Raw genomic sequence first — 18,900 nt, forward strand, 5'->3', positions numbered from 1 at the left:
GCCTTTGCTCTGGTGAGGCCAGAGGGCACCTGCTCAGGAGCCAGACGAGCACCCAGGGCCCTGAGAGCTCTGACAACAGCTGTTCCCCTGCCCTCTGCACCTCTGGGTGTTTCCTGCATATTTCTTTCTCTCCCTTGAGGACCCTTTCTTTCTTCCCCTACACCCCCAGTGGGTGGCCATTTTCTTGCTCGTCCTCGGTACCTCTGATGTGAGGGCAGCGTGGGTGTCCCTGCTCCTCACAGCCACTAGCGGCCCATCGCCCCTCTCGTCCTCCTCTGTCTCCAGACTCTGCCACCCAGTCCCCTTCTTGGTGACATCAAACTTCAACCTCTGGGCCACTCCCTTTCTTTAAGATTTCAGCCATTGCATTAGCGTTATATTTTCTAACACTGCTCCTAGCACAAGTTTTGTAATCACGATATCGATCTGAGTGAGTCTTCTGACACCGAGGCCCTTCGGTTCCCGGTCCTGTCCCCTTCCTCGAGAACTTACCTTTCCCTTTGGGCCAGTAGCTCCCCTGGCCTCGTCCTCACCAATCACTAGAGCCCCTCCACAATCTCAGCACTATCTTCGGCTATTATCTCCTGGATTTCCAGCCCTGGGCCTTTAATACCTTGGCTCTAAAAGTTCTGTAGCCCCACTAGGTCCTATGATCCATCAATCCCACCTCCTTCTCTCTGTCTTTCCTGCCCCTCATGCCTTTCCTCTCTTCCTTATGCAACTCAATCCCATGGCCAACCACCTTCCAACTCCTTATAAACAACCTCAGGTCAACCATAGTCTCCTTTCTTTTAATTATACTCCCCCAGCAATTCCCGACCCTACCGCACAGGTGCTTCGGCAGGCGGTCCCCAGCCGGAGGTAGCACGCATTATAATGGTTGGCATCAAACTAAGCTCATGACCGTTAACTTGATGTGGACCGCTCACCGGCGCTACCCTGCAATTAAAGTCCATGTGCCTGTCCATTCGTCCTCTCGTTCTCTGAAGTGATCTCCTTTCAAAATTCCAACATCTCTTTTCCACCTTCCCTCTCTGCGAGGGGCTTTTATCGGTAAAACTGATGCGACCGGGAGAGCTCCACCATAAGTTCACACACACTGTACTGTCTTTTCTCCCGTTACCGGTGAAGGGCTGTCTGTATCTCTACCTCACGCCACCTGCTCCACTCCATTGCATCTTGCCTACTCAGGGGTACCACTCCACCTTCATTTGCATCACTAGTGTTCTGTCTATTCCCGAAAACGCACCCTGGCAAGCAATCCTGTGGTATTCCCCCTGTTCAAAACAACAACAAACGCTTCAGCTCCTATTCCCCTCCAGTGGCTGCCACATTCATCTGTTTTCTTCTTTCAGCGACGTCTCCTGAGTTGCCCGCGTCCTTCCCCCCATTCACTGCAGGCTATTTCTCTCGAATCCACTCCACTGCGTCTTCTGAGTCAAATACTTAACGAAAATTGATTTTGATAGGGTCATCACTGACCTGTTAGCTTCAAATATAATACATACAATGTATTTGAAAATATAATACATATATTTAGACATAAGAGTCAATTCTCAGTCCACTTTTTTCATTTTCTTAAATTACATTTATTGGGGTGGGTGACATTGGTTAATAAAACTGTGTAGGTTTCAAGTATATAATTCTGCAACACTTCATTTGCATATTGCGTTGTGTGTACCACCCAAAGCCACGTTATTTTTGACTTTCTAGCAGCTCTGACACAGTCCACCATTCTGTTCTTCCTATAACACTTTCTCGCTGGCCGTACAGGAAAGCATTCCCACCTGCCTGCCTTTCTCCTCTGTCGTCGGCTCCCCGCTTTCACCTGCTCTGCTGCTCCTCCTCATCTCGCTGAACTCGAGATGATACAGGGTCCCAGAGCTCAGTCCTCTAACAGCTTCTCTCTCTTCACTCACTCCTTAGGTGACTTCACTTAGTCATAGCATTTAAAAATGTCACCCATATACAAGGGCTGTCCAGAAGGTATCCAGCCATGTAATATGAAAAATAGAGACATTTACTGAAGATGTAAGAGGCGAGAAACATTGTACATAGCACAGTGATGCCTCAGTCCCCTTCAAAGTGGGCACCTTGGGACCTCACACAGTTCTCCCAGTCACCATCAGCTGCCCCATTATATTTTCCTGAATCTCATCGATGGTCTGAAATCTCTTCCCTTTCAAAGGTGATTTTAGTTTGGGGAAAAGTCAGAAGCCACAGGCCATCAAGTGTGGATTGTAGAGGGGCTGAGCCACCTGGGTGATTTGATGTTTTGCCAAAAAACCCTGCACAAGACGTGATGCATGAGCGGGCAAGTCATCATCATGAAGCTGCTGATCACCAGTTGCCCGGAGCTGCGGCCCTCTGCATCACCCAAATAGTTTCTGAGGAGGAATGTTCAAGCTTAATGCCAAATTTGATGCAGATTCATTGCTCTGCTTGCTCAGTCATTTTGAATGTGATGGCCACACAGTGCACATGCTCACTCAAGGGCATCTACCGCCCCCACGGACTAGCACAGTGAAGTCGTCATTGTTCACACATGCGCATTCCAGTCCACTGTCCTTGGTTGCCAGGTGACATCGATGTCTCACAGACCATTCTCGCTGTATTAACAATGGCTGGACTTCATCCAGACAGACCCCGTACTGTAGATCTCTAGCCCGGCCTTCTCTCCTATACCCCACACCTACACATCCACCTGCGTACGCGACATCGTGCTTAGAAGTCCAATAGGCATCTCAGAGCTGTTTTGAAAATCAAACTCTCTCAGTTGCACTACGCCACGGGCTTTGTTATGGAAGTCAGTGGCGACTTGCCCCTGCCAGTCACTCGGCCAAAACCCTCAGTCATCCTCGACATCTCTCTCTCATGGTCCACGTCTAGTCCACCAACATACTCTATTAGCTCTACTTTCAAAACACACACAGAACTGGACCACTTCCCCTGCCCCCATTGTCACCGTCGTGGTCAAACTACTGTCATCTCTTTCTCGGATCATTGCAATAACCGCCTCACTGATCTCTCTGCTTTTACCCTTTTCCTTCATTCTATCTACTCTCAGCCCAGAAACAGAGATAATTGCTAAAAACGTTAGCCAGAATAAGTCACTCCTGTATTCAAACCCTCCAGTGGCATCTCACACCAGCCCGAGCACGGGGAGGCCGCGCTAGCATTCCTCCTGCCTCCACTGCTGCCTTGGGCTTTCACTTGGAACTCTTTGCCCCAGACACCCCGGTAGGTGGCGCCCATCCGTACCAGACACTGAAATCAGTGTAAGCTCGCTAAGGCCTTTTCTGACTACCAGGTTCTGCACTGGTCCCCTCCCATCTTCGCAGGCCCTACTTATTTCCCTCTCTGGAATATTCACCCAGAGTACTTATCGCAACTTGATTCTACGTTAATTATTTATGTGCATGTTTGCTGTTTCCCTGTCCCCCAAACATTCCCCTTCAGGTGCCAGTCTCTGCCTGCGCTCTCGGCAACTCCTCCTGTGCAAATTTAAGTTATGTGCAGTAGTCGTCTCTTTGCCTAGGAAACAAAATTGACGTTCCGCCTCTTTGTGCTGACCAGTTTATGTTGTATTGATAACATATACTTTTGTAGAATTCAGTACAATGTTTCCTTTAAGCTTCAGAGGGCCTGTGTTACTACGTAGCAGTTGGAAATTTGCTAAATGGCAATAAGCTCGAGAATGGAAATGCCGGAAATACCGCTGCTGATACACAAGGTACAAGTGCAAGTCTTGAATAGTTGAGGTATTTAGCCACTAAACGTGCCACAAAAACGTTGAGTTTCCAATTCTTTGTAGAGTTTGGAATTTGCAGTGTTAATGATCGATAGTCAGTCCGAAAACAAGGACTGGTTTGGAAGGATACACATGAGACCATCTCTTACCTCCTCCACACGTGGCGTCGCAGTCCTCCCAGCCCGTGTGTGTCCACAGGAAGAGCGGCTCGGGGGCTTTAGCGCTCTGATTCTCGGCCGGGGGGTCTGAGGGGACCGTGTATTCATAGTGAAGGCCGTAAGTCTGGTCTTGAAACAACAGCACCTACAACGTAATACATTAAAGTGATGAAGGTATTGGGGTCAGAGGAGAGCACACCCAACGTGAAGCATAAAACTAAGGATGCTGGGTAGCCTAACGTGCTCATTGCAGGGTGCACACGCTCCTTTAATAAACAGTCAAAATGTGACATTATTGCTTCAGTGTTGTAAATGTCCTACTTCTGAAAAGGTAGACGTTCCACACTTACCCTGAGCTAAAGGCATCGCGAAGAAAAGACGACTTGAATGAGGTCAGAGATACCAGACCATTTGCTTTCAAGTCGATGGACTTGAGTGTGTACCCTCTCTAACATCAAGCTGTAACCCACGTGTTCGTATCAAATGTAGCCTTTCAATTCCTATCAAATAGAAAATGACCAGAAAGTCCCCGTATTAGCAGGGGAAGAGGCCAGAAGACTCTGGAATTCCCTTTATTCCATAAGGGCGGAGAACTTCAAAGCCAGCTAGAAGACAAGAATTTCACTCTGTGTACACTTACAGTTAATTTTGAATTTTGTCAAAACATTAACTTAATAACGGCACAATTATGTGCACACATGTGAACTATAAAGATGCCAAAAACGTGAGAATGCCTGAGTTTGGGGCCACCCTGGACGTAGGCAGGGGCGTTGTCAGATTTGTTCTCCCCAGTATCCTGTTCCGGGCTCAAAACTAGTCATGGGCAATCACACATATTTTAAATGAAGAAACATACCTGAAATATACTCATTAAAAAAAAGAAAGAGTAAACATGTTTCTTTATAAATACATTTGCACAAAATATGTCGGACAACTCCAGGGGATCCATCACTCCTGTGAGTCTGGGGGTTTATAGAAGCCGTCTATACAATGTCGTGACTCAGAAAAACGTCTGAGTCTGTCCGGAAAAAGTCCAGCCGTTGTTGACACTCCTTATGTTCTCCCACTCAGTGGGTTGTCTTTTCATTTTGTTGATGGTTTCCTTTGCTGTGAAAAAGCTTTTTAGTTCCACGTAGTCCTATTTGTGTATTTCTTGTTTGTTTCTAATGCCTGAGAACATGTATCAAAACAAATGTTGCTATGACAGTGTCTGAGAATTTACTGCCTGTGTTTTCTTCAAGGCTTTTTAGACTTACGAGTCTAACATTTAAGTCTTGAATCCATTTTGAGTTTATTCTCATGTATGGTGTAAGAAGATAGTCTGATTTCATTTTTTTTTTTTTGCACGTATCTGTCCAATTTTTCCAATAGCATGTTAATAGACTGTCTTTACCCCATTGTGTTTGTGCCTTGTCAAAGATTAATTGGCCATAAAGGCATGGGCTTATTTCTGGGCTCTCTATTCTGTTCTGTTGATCTATCTGCCTGTTTTTATGCCAGTCCTGGGCTGTTTTGATTACCATGGCCTTGTAGTATAGTTTAATATCAGGTAGCATGATCCCTCCAACTTTGTTCTTCTTTCTCAAGACTGCTGAGGCTGTTTGGAGTCTCTTGTGGTTCCATATAAATTTTTAGACTATTTGTTCTAACTCTGTGAAATGTGCCATTGGTATCTGGATAGGAATTGCATTGAATCTGTAGATTACTTTGGGTAGTGTGGACATTTTAATGATTCCTGTCCGTGAACACGGTATGTGCTTCCACTTACTTGTATCTTCTTCAATTCCTTGCTTCAGTGTCTTATAATTTTTCAAGTACAGGTCTTTTACATTCTTGGTTAAATTTACTCCTAGGTATTTTATTCTTTTTGAAGCAATTGCCAACGGGATTGTTTTCTTAGTTTCTCTTTCTGATGGCTTGTTATTGGTGTATAGACATGCAACTGACCTCTGGACATTTATTATGCGTCCTGCTACTTTACTGAATTCATTGATCAGTTCTGGTACTGTCTTGGTGGACTCCTTAGGGTTCTCTACGTACAGTATCATGTTCTCTGCAGATAATGATGGTTTTATTTCTTCCTTTCCAATTTGGATGCCTCTTTTTCCTTCTTCTTGTCCGATTGCTGTGGCTAGGACTTCCAGGACTGTGTTGGAGAGCGGTGAAAGCAGACATCCTTGTCTTGTCCCTGATCTTAAAGGACATGCCTGTAGTTCTTGCCCATTGAGTACGACGTTTGCTGTGGTTTGCCGTGCATGGCCATTATGATTAAGGTAGGAACCCTCTATTCCCACCTTGCTGAGGGGTTTTATCGTCAATGGGTGCTAGATTTTAGCAAGTGCTTTTTCTGCACCTCCTGATACAATCGTGTGGTTTACGAGGTGAATCACATTCCTTGATTTGTGGGTATTGTACCAACCTTGCATCACCCGAATAAGCCCCACTTGATCGTGGCGTATATTCTTTTTAATGTATTGCTGGACCTGGTTTGCTACTATTTTGTTGGCGATTTCAGCATCTATGTTTGTCAGGGTTATTGGCCTATGAGTCTCTTCCTTTGTAGTGTCTTTATCTGGTTTCGGAATCAGGATCCTGCTGGCCTCATAAAGTGAGCTTGGGAGTCTTCCCTCCTCTTGAATCTTTTGGAATAGTTTAGTTTGAGAAGAATAGGTGTCAGCTCTTTTTGAATGTTTATAAAATTCACCTGTGAAGCCATCCGGTCCAGGACTTCTGTTTGCTGGGAGCTTTTGGATTACGGCTTCAATTTCACCAGCTGTTATCGGTTTATTCAGATTCTGTTTCTTCTTGATGCCATTTTGGAAGATTTTGTGTTTCTAGGAACTTACCCACGTCTTCCAGGCTGTCCAAGCTGCTGGTGTACGGTTGTCTGTAATATTTCCTCAGATCCTCTGTCCTTCTGTGGTGCCAGCTGTTGTTCTCTCTCGTTTCCGATTTTATTTATTTGGGTCCTCTCTTTTTCTGGACGAGTCTGGTTATTACACAGCTTTTCATTTGATGAAGCAAACATAAAAATACAGCTACTCGCCAACTTATCTAACTAAATAAAAACCTGTTGATTTTCCTGAAAGAATACCACCTTTTCATTGATAGGACTTTCGATTGGCCCTGCATAAATAATGCCCTTTAAACTAGACACCCTGGCTACAGCAGCGCCAGCCCCTCCTGAAACCGTCTGAATTGGCAGCGTGCTTTTGCAAGAAGGAAACTGTGATGGCCTCACAGCGGCGGGGCAGAGACCGAGGCATGGCAGAGACCCTGCCTTTCAAAGTGCAGTTCAGGCGCTCAGTCTGCTATAGTCATTAAGGAAAAACGTCTTAGAAGTGCAGTTTCCCTTGGATTACCGAATAAATCCAGGTCACACAGATGCCTTCTTTTAGACATAGTTCACTAACTTTAATTATGTGTCAGGCTTCCAGGAAAAACCTCGGTAACTACCAGTCAGATTAAGAATTCTGAAGCAAGGGAAGCCCCTCTGCCCAGCACTGAGGCCTCACGTCGACTGTTTCAAGATTTTGAATTAGAGGCTCAGTGAAAGAGCTTTGGTCTTGTCCCCCCAAAAATGTGGGCCACCTGACGGCATTTCCTGCCACTCAGTCATTAAAAATGTTGGTTGCTGGGAATGTGGTCATTTTAGGTGGCCCTGGGGTGAGCACTTCCTAAGGTACATAAACATCTAATCACTACATTGTACCCCTGAAACTGATCTGATATTGTATGCCAACTGTAACTAAAAAATAAATTAAAAAAAAAATAAGTGACCCAACCACAGAAAGAGCCAGATATTGGTCATACAATGTTTGTGTAGTCACTTTCTTCCCCCTCTCCAGATGGCGCCCAGCACAGAGTGAAGTTTCCCATTCAAGAGAAATAACGGGATCCAAAGAAACGGTGGGGAGATAAACGGATAATTATTCCAAGGACATACACTAGTGTCCCAAGGCTGCCGTGAAGAGCTTAGGTCTAAGCTTCACCTCAGGAGAGGCGTCATAGCAGAGCGATGAACACCTGATTCATTCTCCGCTGAATGACGTATTGGGAGACGCTGTGCACTACTGAACCTCTCCAGTGTTAGTGGTTCAGTAAAACGGAGTGACAGGAACACATGTGACACCCCCATCACCGAGATCTGGAACAGCGGTCCGCACGCAACTCCCCTTGCTCCCTTAATCCCTGCCGATAAAACCCATTGATTGAAATTGGGGAAAACATTGTTACATTCAGTGTGGCCCGTGGAGGAGCGGGGGGCATCACCTGGGGGCTGGTGAGAAATGCAGACCTCAGGTTCCTCCCCAGAATCAGAGCGTACACTTGAACAAGAACCCCGGGCGCCTTGCTGGCACCTGGAAGTAGGAATGGCAAACGGGCCAGTACGTGATTTGAACCTCTAACGCCTAGTCTAGCAGCACAGATGTCTCCAATTGAAGGCAAATTCAACTTAAATTGTGTGGCGATGTTAAATAACATGGCATACCACACTCCAAATAAAGAGTCAGTCGATCGTGTTTTAAAGTTGTTTCTACATGTGGACTTACAGAGGTGTTGACATGCCTGAATTTCAGACTTTGTCACTAGGACGGAAGACATGCCAGCTCTGCAGTCAGTCCTCTGGCTCCTAAGCCGTCCTCACTGGCTGCAGCGCCGAAGGGCACAGGGGGCATTTGAACTTGCCACCAGCTGGGCCGCAGGGCCCCAGGGTCCTGCCTCACACCTCGTCTTCTGTGACAGGGTAGCAAAACCCACCCTGAACATTCCAAATTTTGTAATTCTGTACAGCAATCAATCAGCCTAGGACGGACACAGAACAGAGTAACTGAAAGCACTGTTGGATACAGTCACCAAATCTTTATCCCAGAAACAGTATCATTCTTTCGAAGGCATCTGATGCAGATTCAGACAAGGCCCATTTCCAGGGTGTATAAAACGCTACGATTCACCGCATCACGGCGCTCTCTCTGCAGACCTCCACTCCGGTTAGCAAACGCACGCTTTTAGGAAAAAGACGTTTTTCTGGTGCTTGTAATTCACCTCTCCTTTGAGTCTGTAGGTCCCTATAAAATCAGGTTCCTCTTGTAATAATTTCCGTTTTTATATCTCACGAGTGAAAACACATTTTAAAAAGAAATCCCTAAATGCCCGCCTCCTAAATGATTTTAAATGTCTACCTGACATTTCAAATTTGGAAAAAAGATTAGAGAAGGTGCGGTGGGAATGTCCTTTGCCACAGGGACTGATTACGCCACGTCATCATCCACGCGTTCCCTCGTACCAGGAGGTGTAAAGGTGATGTCGTGGGACCTCTGGCGGAGATCTTCTCCCAGAGGCCTCGTCTCACGTAATGAACAGTAGTTCCCGCTAAGCTGAAGGCTCCGGAGTGTTCGATCTTCCAGTCACTATTGATGGACTGCTTCCCAGCGTCTCGCAGGGCTGTAAAGAGGGTCAAAAAGGTGAGAATTCGTCAGTAGGCAGCATGAATCGATATCCATTTCATGCGGCTTCATTAGAAGCATTTCATTCACTTCTGGACAAATGGGCCAACTCCCTGTGCTAAGACGTGAGGCAGGTCCTCGCTGGGGAAGTTCGAAATCACAGCAAACGCCACAGGCTCCCCTGCCCTCCTGAAACTGCCCCAACTACGTGGCCACATTCATCTTGACCGCCTCCAACCTCCTGTGTACACTCGATGTCTGCAACCCTTATTCCTGCCTGTTGCTAGTCGTACGGGTTAGACCCCTTGGAGAGGGAAGGAGCAAGGAGGCCAAAGAACAGCCCTTCAGCAGGGAGCCCCTGGACAGTGAGGTCCTGACCCACATCCAATACAGCCAGGGTTCCGTTGTTTTCAGCTCCAGGCCCAGAAAAGCAGGAAACCAGACAAGTGACACTATGGCTGACAATGAGCCCTGGCCCTGGCACCCACCAGTCAGTGGAGACGACCACCCTGAAAGGACTCACCTGGACACTGATGACTATGCTATTGAGATCCTCCCCTGAGACCGCCCCTAATATGCCCCACCCTTAAAAGCCCTGAGGACAGAGGCTCTCCTTCACCTGAGCCTTTCTCCTCCTCTCCCGTTCCCTCCCCCCAGGTGCGCTACCGTTACCTTTCTCCAAGGGCCCTTCTTTCACCTGCTACTTGTTTCCTGGCCCCATTCCTTCTACCACTCACTTCTTCTGCCTCTGCGACTTTCTAACCACGCAATGTCTCACAGTTTGAGCCGTAGCTCCGAATTCTTTCCCGGCCAGAACTCAAGCACTGAGGTTGGCGAACCGAGGTCATGTCTGACCCCACCAGTCCAACACCTGGTGCCGTTCTCGCCGCTGCCAGCAGGTCTGTCTGACCTACTCTACTCTCCATTTGAGGCTTTCGGATGAATTATTAAGTTATTAAAATAATAAAGCCACCATCTTCCGAAAAGCAGATAATTGCATATGGAAATGCAATTCAGAGAGTAATAAAGAAAAAGAATTGTACTAGGAGGAAATTAAATGTCTTCTCTGAGACAACACACAGCTTGACGATGACAAACTAATTTGTTAAAGGATGGTCAGTTTCTCAGGATAAGAGCAACTTTCCTTTTTCCTAATGCTCTTTCAGATGGAGATTTTCAATGACTTCCTTCCAATGCCCAAAGGGACCTTTTGGAAATGTGGTTTGTGGTTTGTGTTCTCTGCCTAAAGAATGGCAGAGAACACCCATCACAGGCTTAAGGTGTATGATTTTAATACTCTGTCATTTCTTTGTTTTCCCTCCAAATTTTCCCCTCGTCCATTTGTCCTCTCTCAGTGAATGCCATCATTATTTGCCCAGTTGTTTAAGCCAGAAACCTAGACGTCATCCTTGAATCTTCGTGGCCGGTCAACACTCACACGCGCTTTCCAACAAGCTTCACCAGTTCAGCTTCTTCGGGGGCCCGAGAAGCCGCTGGGGTCTCCCATTCCCATGGCCTCCACTGGTTACCAGCTGGTCTCTGTGTTCGCTCCTGCACACTTCCTCTAACCCCTCAGGATAACTGTCTGTTCCTCACTTAGGCCAATAAGGAAGCTTGGTGGGTTCTCGAGTAACCATGGTAACGTACTAGTATTTTCAACCTTGATTTAATCTCCAGACTAGCGTCCAGGACATTGAGGGCCACTGGTGCTACCTCCTGACACAGGCAAAAGACCCTGGTAACGTGGGCCTGAGCCTCAAGCTAAGCACAAGGGAAAGTGGCAATAAGGCCAGTGGTGAACACAGGTACGTGATTCCATTTCTAAAGTGAATGGTCTTTTCTTTTTCTTTAAAAAAGAAAAGGACTTGATTTATTTTTTTAGAGAGGGGAAGGGAGGAAGAGAGGGAGAGAAACAACGATCGGTTTCCTCTTGCACGCCCCCACCTGGGGACCTGGCCCGGAACCCAGGCATGTGCCCTGACCGGGAGTTGAACCTACAACCTTTTGCCTTATAGGACTGCGCTCCAACCAACTGAGCCACACCAGCCAGGGTGGTAAATGGTCTTTCAATGACAAAAAGTGACTGGAGATTCATGTTTAGATCTGCATAGGGAAGAAGACAGGTGGGATCTGGCAGACATGGAGGTAGCAATAGGAGACACAGTTATTTCATGATTTGTATTCTGCTGAATGAGTTCTATACAATTGACCACAGTAGTTAAGAGAAGAGGAAAGGAGGGATTTGGGGGGAAGTTCAGGGAAAATTTGGTCGTATATGACACGTACTTTAACATCACAAGTGTTACATGGAAGGCAATGATTAAAAAAAAAGTAAAACTTTCTTTTTGACGCCACAGGAAGCAGGTGCTATGGCCACACGGCTTGGGTTTGAATCCAGGGTCACAGTTTTTTAGATGTGTGACCTTGGAAAAGAAACTTAAACTCTGTTCCTTTATTCTCTGATTTTAAAAATTAGGAAATTAGTGGTACATACTTCATAGAATTGTTGTGAGAATTTATTGAACGGATATATTTAATGTGCTGGCTCACAGTAATCACTATTCAAATGTGAACCATCTTTCCTTAAATAAAATTCCCTCGGAAATCTTGATTACTTCCTGTGTGCCAGATTCTGCTTTAGTTCCTGCAGATACAGCTCTGAGCAAAAGGACCCCTGCCCCCAAGAATTCACAACGGAGACAGACGGAATAAAAGCACGCGTGTGAGCAAATAGGGCAAATCGCGCCGTGGTAAGTGCTGTAAAGGAAACAAAGCTGGGCGGTGTCACAGGGAGTGGCCTGGTTAGGGGCCACAGTGTCTACAGAAAGAAAGTGGCAGGTGTGGGAACTGACAGGACGTGATGATGTATCAGAGCGGTGAGGACAGATCAAGGAGACTCCTGGAGACAAATGTGTGACTGTGGTAGGATAAATAACATCCCCCCCCCAACATACCCATGTCCTAAAGGGCACGTGTCGTACAAAATATCTTCTCTGACCACAGTGGGATGAAGTTAGACATCAGTATCAGAATGAAAACTGAAAAATGCACACATTCGTGGAAAATGGAACAACATACTCAAACAACCAATGGATCAAAGAAGAAATCACAGGGACATTAGAAAATGTCTTGAGACAAATGGAAACCAAAACGCAGCATCCCAAACTGATGGGACACAGAGAAAGCAGCGCTACGGAGGAAGTTAATAGCTATAAACACAGTGACAAAGAAGAAGGATCTCCAACTAACAACATAACTTAAGGAACTTACCAAAGCTGCCAGGAGGAAGAAAATAATAAAGATTATAGCAGGGGTAAATGAAATAAAGAAGAGAAAAATAATTGAGAAACCAGTAAAAGTTGGGATCAGAAGTTGGGATCAACAAAGTTGACAAACCTTTAAGCTAGATGGATTAAGAAAAAAAATGAGACAATTAAAAAATCAGGAATTAATGGGGGAATATTAAAACTGATGCTACAGAAATAAAGAGGACTGTACAAAACTACTATGAACAATTTTAGGCTAATAAGTTGGATATGAAATAAACAAATTCCTATAAACACAAAACCTACCAAGACTGAATCAGTAATCAAAAATATCCCAACAAAGAAAGCCGTGGACTTCATGGCTTCATTGGTGAATTCTACCAAACACTTAAAGAACTAACATTGGCCTTGGTTGGTGTGGCTCAGGGGATTGAGTGCTGGCCTATGAGCCAAAAGTTCTTTGGTTCGATTCCCAGGCAGGGCACATGCCTGGGCTGTGGGTCAGGTCCCCAGCTGGGGGCGTGTGGGAGGCAACCAGTGGATGTTTCTCTCACACATGGATGTTTCTCTCCCTTTCTTTCTCCCTCCCTTCCCCTCTCTGGAAAAAATAAATAAATAAAATCTAACAAATAAAAATAAAATAGAGAACTAACACCAATCCTCAAGTGTTCAAAAGCATTGAAGTGGCAGAAAGACTGCCCTGCCCTCTAGGAGGCCAGCATTTTCCTGAGACCAAAGTCAGACAAAGACAAAACAACAGAATAATTCCCTTTATGCACATTGATGTGAAAATCCTCATCAAAACACTAGAAAACCAAATTTCGGAGCACAGAAAGCGTCCAAGTCGGGAAGAAACAAGGGAAATGATTTGTGTTCGCAGATGATATGATCTTATGTGTAGAAAACCCTAAAGATTTGCACCCCCCCAACTGTTGGAATTAATCTATGAATTCAGCACAGTAGCGGGTGCTAAAGTCAACACTCAAAAAGCAGTTGCATTTCTATACACTAAAAATGAACAATCAGAGTGTGAAATTAAGAAAACAATTCTATTTACAATAGCATCAAAAAGGAAAAAAAATTCCTGGGAATGGCTTGACCAAGGAGGTGAAAGATTGCACAGTGAAAACTAAAAATCATCGTTGAAAGAAAGTGAAGACATAAATGGAAACACATTCCAGGTTCATGGATTGTAAGACTTACTATCGTTAAGATGTTCACATTATCCAAAGTAACCTACAAATCCAATGCAATCCTTATCAAATTCTCCATGCCCCCCTTTTCTCAGAAATAAATAAAACATCCTAAACTTCATGTAGAATCTCCAATGACACTAATTGCCAAAGCAATCTTGAAAAGGAGGAGCAAAGCCGGAGACTCTCACTTTCTGATTTCAAAACTTACTAGAAAGCTACACTAATCGAAACAGCGTGCTACAGGCATAGAAGCAGACAGACAGCAGTGACACTATGCAGACCCCAGAAGGGAACCCTCACCCAGTGGTCTTTGACAAGGGGGCCAAGGTCTCCCAGCGGAGAAAGGACCGTCTTCCAGCCCGCAGTGCTGCGGAAACCGAGTACACACAGGAGGATGAAGCAGCACCTTTAGCTAACACCACACACAAACATTAACTCAAAACGGACCAAAGATCTGAATGGAAGACCTAAAACTACCCAACTCTTAGAAGAAAACAGAAGGCAAAAGCTTCATGTCACTAAATTCGGCATATGGCACCAAGACCACAGGTAGTAAAAGAAAAGCAGATGAACTGAACTTCTTGAAAATTAAAAATAACTGCATAGACACAAACTTCTGTACATCGAAAGACACTATTGGCAGAATAAAACCCCACAGAGTGGGAGAAAATATCTGTAAGCAATATATTTGATAAGGGATTCATAGCTGGGACACGCAGAGGACTTCTAAAACTCATCAACAACCACCACCACAACCGAACGACCTACTTCAAAAACAGGAAAAGGACTAAAATAGACTTATTTCCAAAGAATATATGCAAATGGCCAACGAAGACACACACAAAGATGCTCAGCCCCTGTAACTACGAGAGAAATGCAAATCAGAACCACGTGGAGGGATCCCCTGACTCCCACTGAGCCGGCTGCTACCACATGACATGACAGGGCAGAACAGCGGAGGAGGAGCGGGCCCCACGCACCCTGCTGGTGGGAATGGGAATTGCTGTGCGGCCGTTTCTCCAAGCAATTAAGACTAGAATTGCCGTACGTCTCAGCAATCCTCCTTCCGGGCACATGCTCAAAAGAAAGCAAAGCAGGGTCTTGAAGAAACACTTTTTCACTCATGTCCACAGCAGCGTTACTCCCAGCAGCTGAAAAGGGGAGGCCACCCAAGTGTCCGCAGATGAAGGGATGGATAAGGAAAATGTGACGTATACAGACAATGGAGTATCAGTCAGCCTTCGAGACGAAGGGAATCCCGACACATCAGGCAGCATGGACCCTTCTGAGGACACCCCTCTAAGTGGTACGAGTGAGTCACAAAAAGGCAGCTCCCGTACGACCCCACATGTGCGAGGTGTGTGGAGTGGCGGAGTTCGCAGACAGAAAGCGTACTGGTGGTTAGCAGGGCTGGGAGGAAGACCGGAAGGAATCATTTCGTGGGCACAGGGTTGGTTTCCCGAGACAGACTGACTTCTGGAGCTGTATGGCGGCGGCGGTCACACAGCACAGTGAATGGACTCGCTGACCACGAGCTGACTGCTTGTCACAGCTCAGATGGCAAATTTTGTGTGTATTTACCACACCGTTCAAAAATATGTTAGTGAGGGGAAAAAAGACATCCGTGCCTGAATCCTTGTAACCTAGAATGCTACGTCGTAGGGCAAGCAGGAAAACAAACTTTGCAGAGCTGGTTAGAGTAAGGATCTTGAGATGAGGTTATCCTGGCCTATCCAAGTGGGCCTGAAATGCAACCCACATGTAGTCTTGTAAGAGTAGGGAGAGGTCTGAGCACAGCGAAGATGAGAAGCCAACGACACTAGGGAGGCAGATGCGGGAATGATGGGTGGTGAGCAAAAGAACGCTGGTAGCCACCAGGCCCTCGAAACCACGAGGAACGGAGGCTCCCCTGTCTCCGGAGAGAGAGTGGCTTTGCAGCCACTGTGAATTTTGGCCCACTGAAGCTGAGGATGGCCTCCAGAACGGGGAGAGAATACATTTGCTTTTTGAAACCGACAAGTTTGTGGTAATTGTTACAGAAACCATAAACCACGAATAGGGTGGCATTTACCACAGTGGGGAAAACCAAAGGGGAAGGAGGTTTGGGCATGGGACGGAAATAAAAATTTTGATTTAAACTTACTGTTTCTGAGGTACATAGGAGAAACTTGATAATTTGCATCAAATAAACACAGAAAGCCACGGAGCTAGATGCAGTTCCCTAGGGAGCCAGAACGGCGGGGAGCAGAGCAAGGCCCTGGCTGGAGCCCACAGCATGAAAACATTTGGAAACGTGGACAGGTTGGGAATCCTACACAGAGACCGGGAAGGGGTTCCCAATGGGGCGGGGGCCTCAGGTCTCAGACACCAAAAGAAGAAAGCAGTTGATGAACTGAGGAAAGGTCAACCGTTTTTAAGGCATTTTATAGGTCAACTGTCACGTGACCATGGGGCTGTCACTATGGACGGAGGACATTTGCTGACCTTGACCGAGGCAGTTACTACAGAGAGGAGGCAGAAACAAGACGGGTTGGCTGAAGGGCCTGGGAGGTAAGGACTGAAAGAGGGCCTGGAGACGTCCCGTTTGTAAAGCTGGCTTGTGTTTTCCAGGTTCTTAAAATCATAGTGCGACATGGAGCTTTGCAGAATCCGAGATACCTCCACTGAGTCATCTGTATTCCCTTCCAGCTTGGGGGAAAAACACAAAACCCAGAGTATTAGCCCTATGTCTGCTATTGGATGACTATTTTGAAACTGTCTAGAGTTTGCGCAGTGTCTCCAAAAACTGGGTATTAGAGCTTTAATCTGAATTTTGACATCTGGGATAATTTATTTGCACTTTAAATGCATTTTAAAACCACAGAACATAAAAACGGATGAAGTTTTAAGTATTACTAATAACAAACTAATGGATGGGCCATATGACAAAGGATTTATTTTACCGTCCCCTTTCCTCAAATCTTCCTACTCCTAGAAAGCAAACCCTAATAATAAGAAAAATAATTCAATCCGAGTGGAGACTACTTTTGGTATTGTAGAGTACAAAAAATCAGGTAACATTGGATTTTTTTTCATCATGTACAAAGTGTTTCCCTACTGGGATATTATTTCTTATGTGAGAAGGAACAATGGGGACATCATTTTGTTAAGAAAAATAAAACAGGAAGGCTTTCTTTAAAGATATTATAAATACCATGTTTAAATTTTGGGAGAACACTGTGTTTTTTGTCACATTAGGTCCATCCACCCGTGATGCCATGGCAACAAAAGATCACGTCATATGACTTTGTTTCAAATTTGCATGTACAAAGCAATACGTATTTTGACAATTTAGTATTTTCTTCCCTATATTTAAAAATCATTAATTGGCCTAATTAAAATAGCCAATACAATTCTTTCCACAGGCAATAATTAAAATGTTTAAATAACGTCTACCGAGATGAGGCAAAAGAGAGCATTATTTTCCATGAAAAGATTAAGTCCTTTTAGTCTGTAGAAATCTTTTAAAGAGTCCCGCAAGACTTCCTAGGTCTTAAATAAACATATATACACAGACATATATATGCATTTACATGTGTGTATATATATGAAATAAGTATATTTACAAAATATATACTTTCTACAAATGAATACATATGAAATAAAACATATCCACATCCTCCAAAGCGTGGGTTTTTTTAACAGGGTCTAACACGTGGAAGCAATTTCTACCCCCCTCCACACACAGACAGCCAGATTGCTTTTGCTCCTGGAAGTCCCCGGGAAGAAATTTCTACTTGAATATGACACGAGGTGCTTCCTGGGAAATCCACACACGTAACCAGAAACAGACGGGCGTCCTTGCGGTCATCAGCCTCTCCGCACGGGAAGGGGGCTCGTACGGGGGGCGGCCTTGGGTCTGCAAGGCAGGTTACCTAGGTAGCTGTGTGCCGGCTTTTCCTCCACGACTTTGATCCTTCGGGCCCCGGTGGGTATCACCAGCACTTCCACGTAACCTGCAAGAGCCAGGGAGTCAAGGGATAAATCTTGAGTTCTCAGGAGATGACTTTTTCTTAGCTGACTTGCCCTTTCTTCTTTGGATTTTGTTTTTTGGTATGATATTTCAATACCTATGGGAAGAAAAAAAAACCTTAGGTACAAAACTGTCATAATTTCAAGCGGAGAAGTTTCTTGGAAAGAAGTTAAGTCCACAGCACGATCAAGGGCAAACAGACAATTGCATTTTATGTCAAAAGCCCACTGATACCTTAGGAGTTGGAGAAGGGAAAAAGCACAATGGGACAGTCCGCTTAGAAACGCACGGTTCCTGGAACAGAGCAAGCAATCTCCGACCCTGCCCAAGGAACTCCTTCCGGTCACAAAGTGTTGGGAGAAGGAGAGGCGGCTGGCGGACCAGCCTCTGCAGCAGCTGAGCACAAGGCCAAGGCCATGCACTCCCTGAGCAGACCATCAACGGGTTTTGAAACTGGGTGTATAGACAAGTAAGTGGAAGTCCACACCACATGATCCAGTGTCACCTGGGGAGGTGTCCAGTGGCTAGAAGCAGGACACAATTCGTTGTTTCTCAGGAAAGACTTTTCAGCAGAGTTTTAGGAATTTATAGCTTGAAGTGAAATAAGATGGTAAGATAACGTGCCATAAAAGAAAGAATGTGCAGAAAAAGTCAGAATCAAGACCTCATTCAGTGCAGAATATATAGATGCCTACTTTTCTGGCTGAATAGTTACGCTTTAAAATTATATGGAAGTAATAGGGAACATTCTTCTTAGTATATGTGTATAGCTCCATGTATCTGATAGAAGTCTAATTTCAAAGCTACTTTTGAAATGGCACAATAGTGAATCGCAGAATTGTCTGCTGTTGATTAATTATTCAAATTCCTGAAATCGTTCCAATTATCTGGTGTGTGCCGAAAGGTAGCATATACCCCACCTGGTGGCGGTGGCTGGAATTATGCTTTTAGAATCATCATTTCCATTAGCCAACCCTGTTTATCCAGTGCAACCATTTTTAGTAATAGCAAACCACACAAGCACTATCCTCTTGTTCCAGGGCCAAGCAGGCAGGCAGCAATGGAAAGAG

At 45.3% G+C, this 18,900-nt stretch overlaps 1 protein-coding gene across 1 annotated transcript in view; it reads right to left on the bottom strand.

Moving 5' to 3' along the window:
- ADAMTS19 (ADAM metallopeptidase with thrombospondin type 1 motif 19) overlaps positions 1 to 18,900 on the bottom strand; it is a 217,927-nt gene that overhangs the window by 34,500 nt on the left and 164,527 nt on the right. Inside the window, exons 16-18 of the mRNA XM_053912338.1 lie at positions 17,733 to 17,813; positions 9,197 to 9,354; positions 3,901 to 4,054 (exon numbers count right to left, since the gene is read on the bottom strand). Of these exons, the coding sequence (XP_053768313.1) occupies positions 3,901 to 4,054; positions 9,197 to 9,354; positions 17,733 to 17,813 (393 nt within the window). The remainder of the gene's footprint in view (positions 1 to 3,900; positions 4,055 to 9,196; positions 9,355 to 17,732; positions 17,814 to 18,900) is intronic.

The sequence above is a fragment of the Desmodus rotundus genome, chromosome 10 (assembly GCF_022682495.2).
Source record: "Desmodus rotundus isolate HL8 chromosome 10, HLdesRot8A.1, whole genome shotgun sequence".
NCBI classification, from domain to species: domain Eukaryota; kingdom Metazoa; phylum Chordata; class Mammalia; order Chiroptera; family Phyllostomidae; genus Desmodus; species Desmodus rotundus.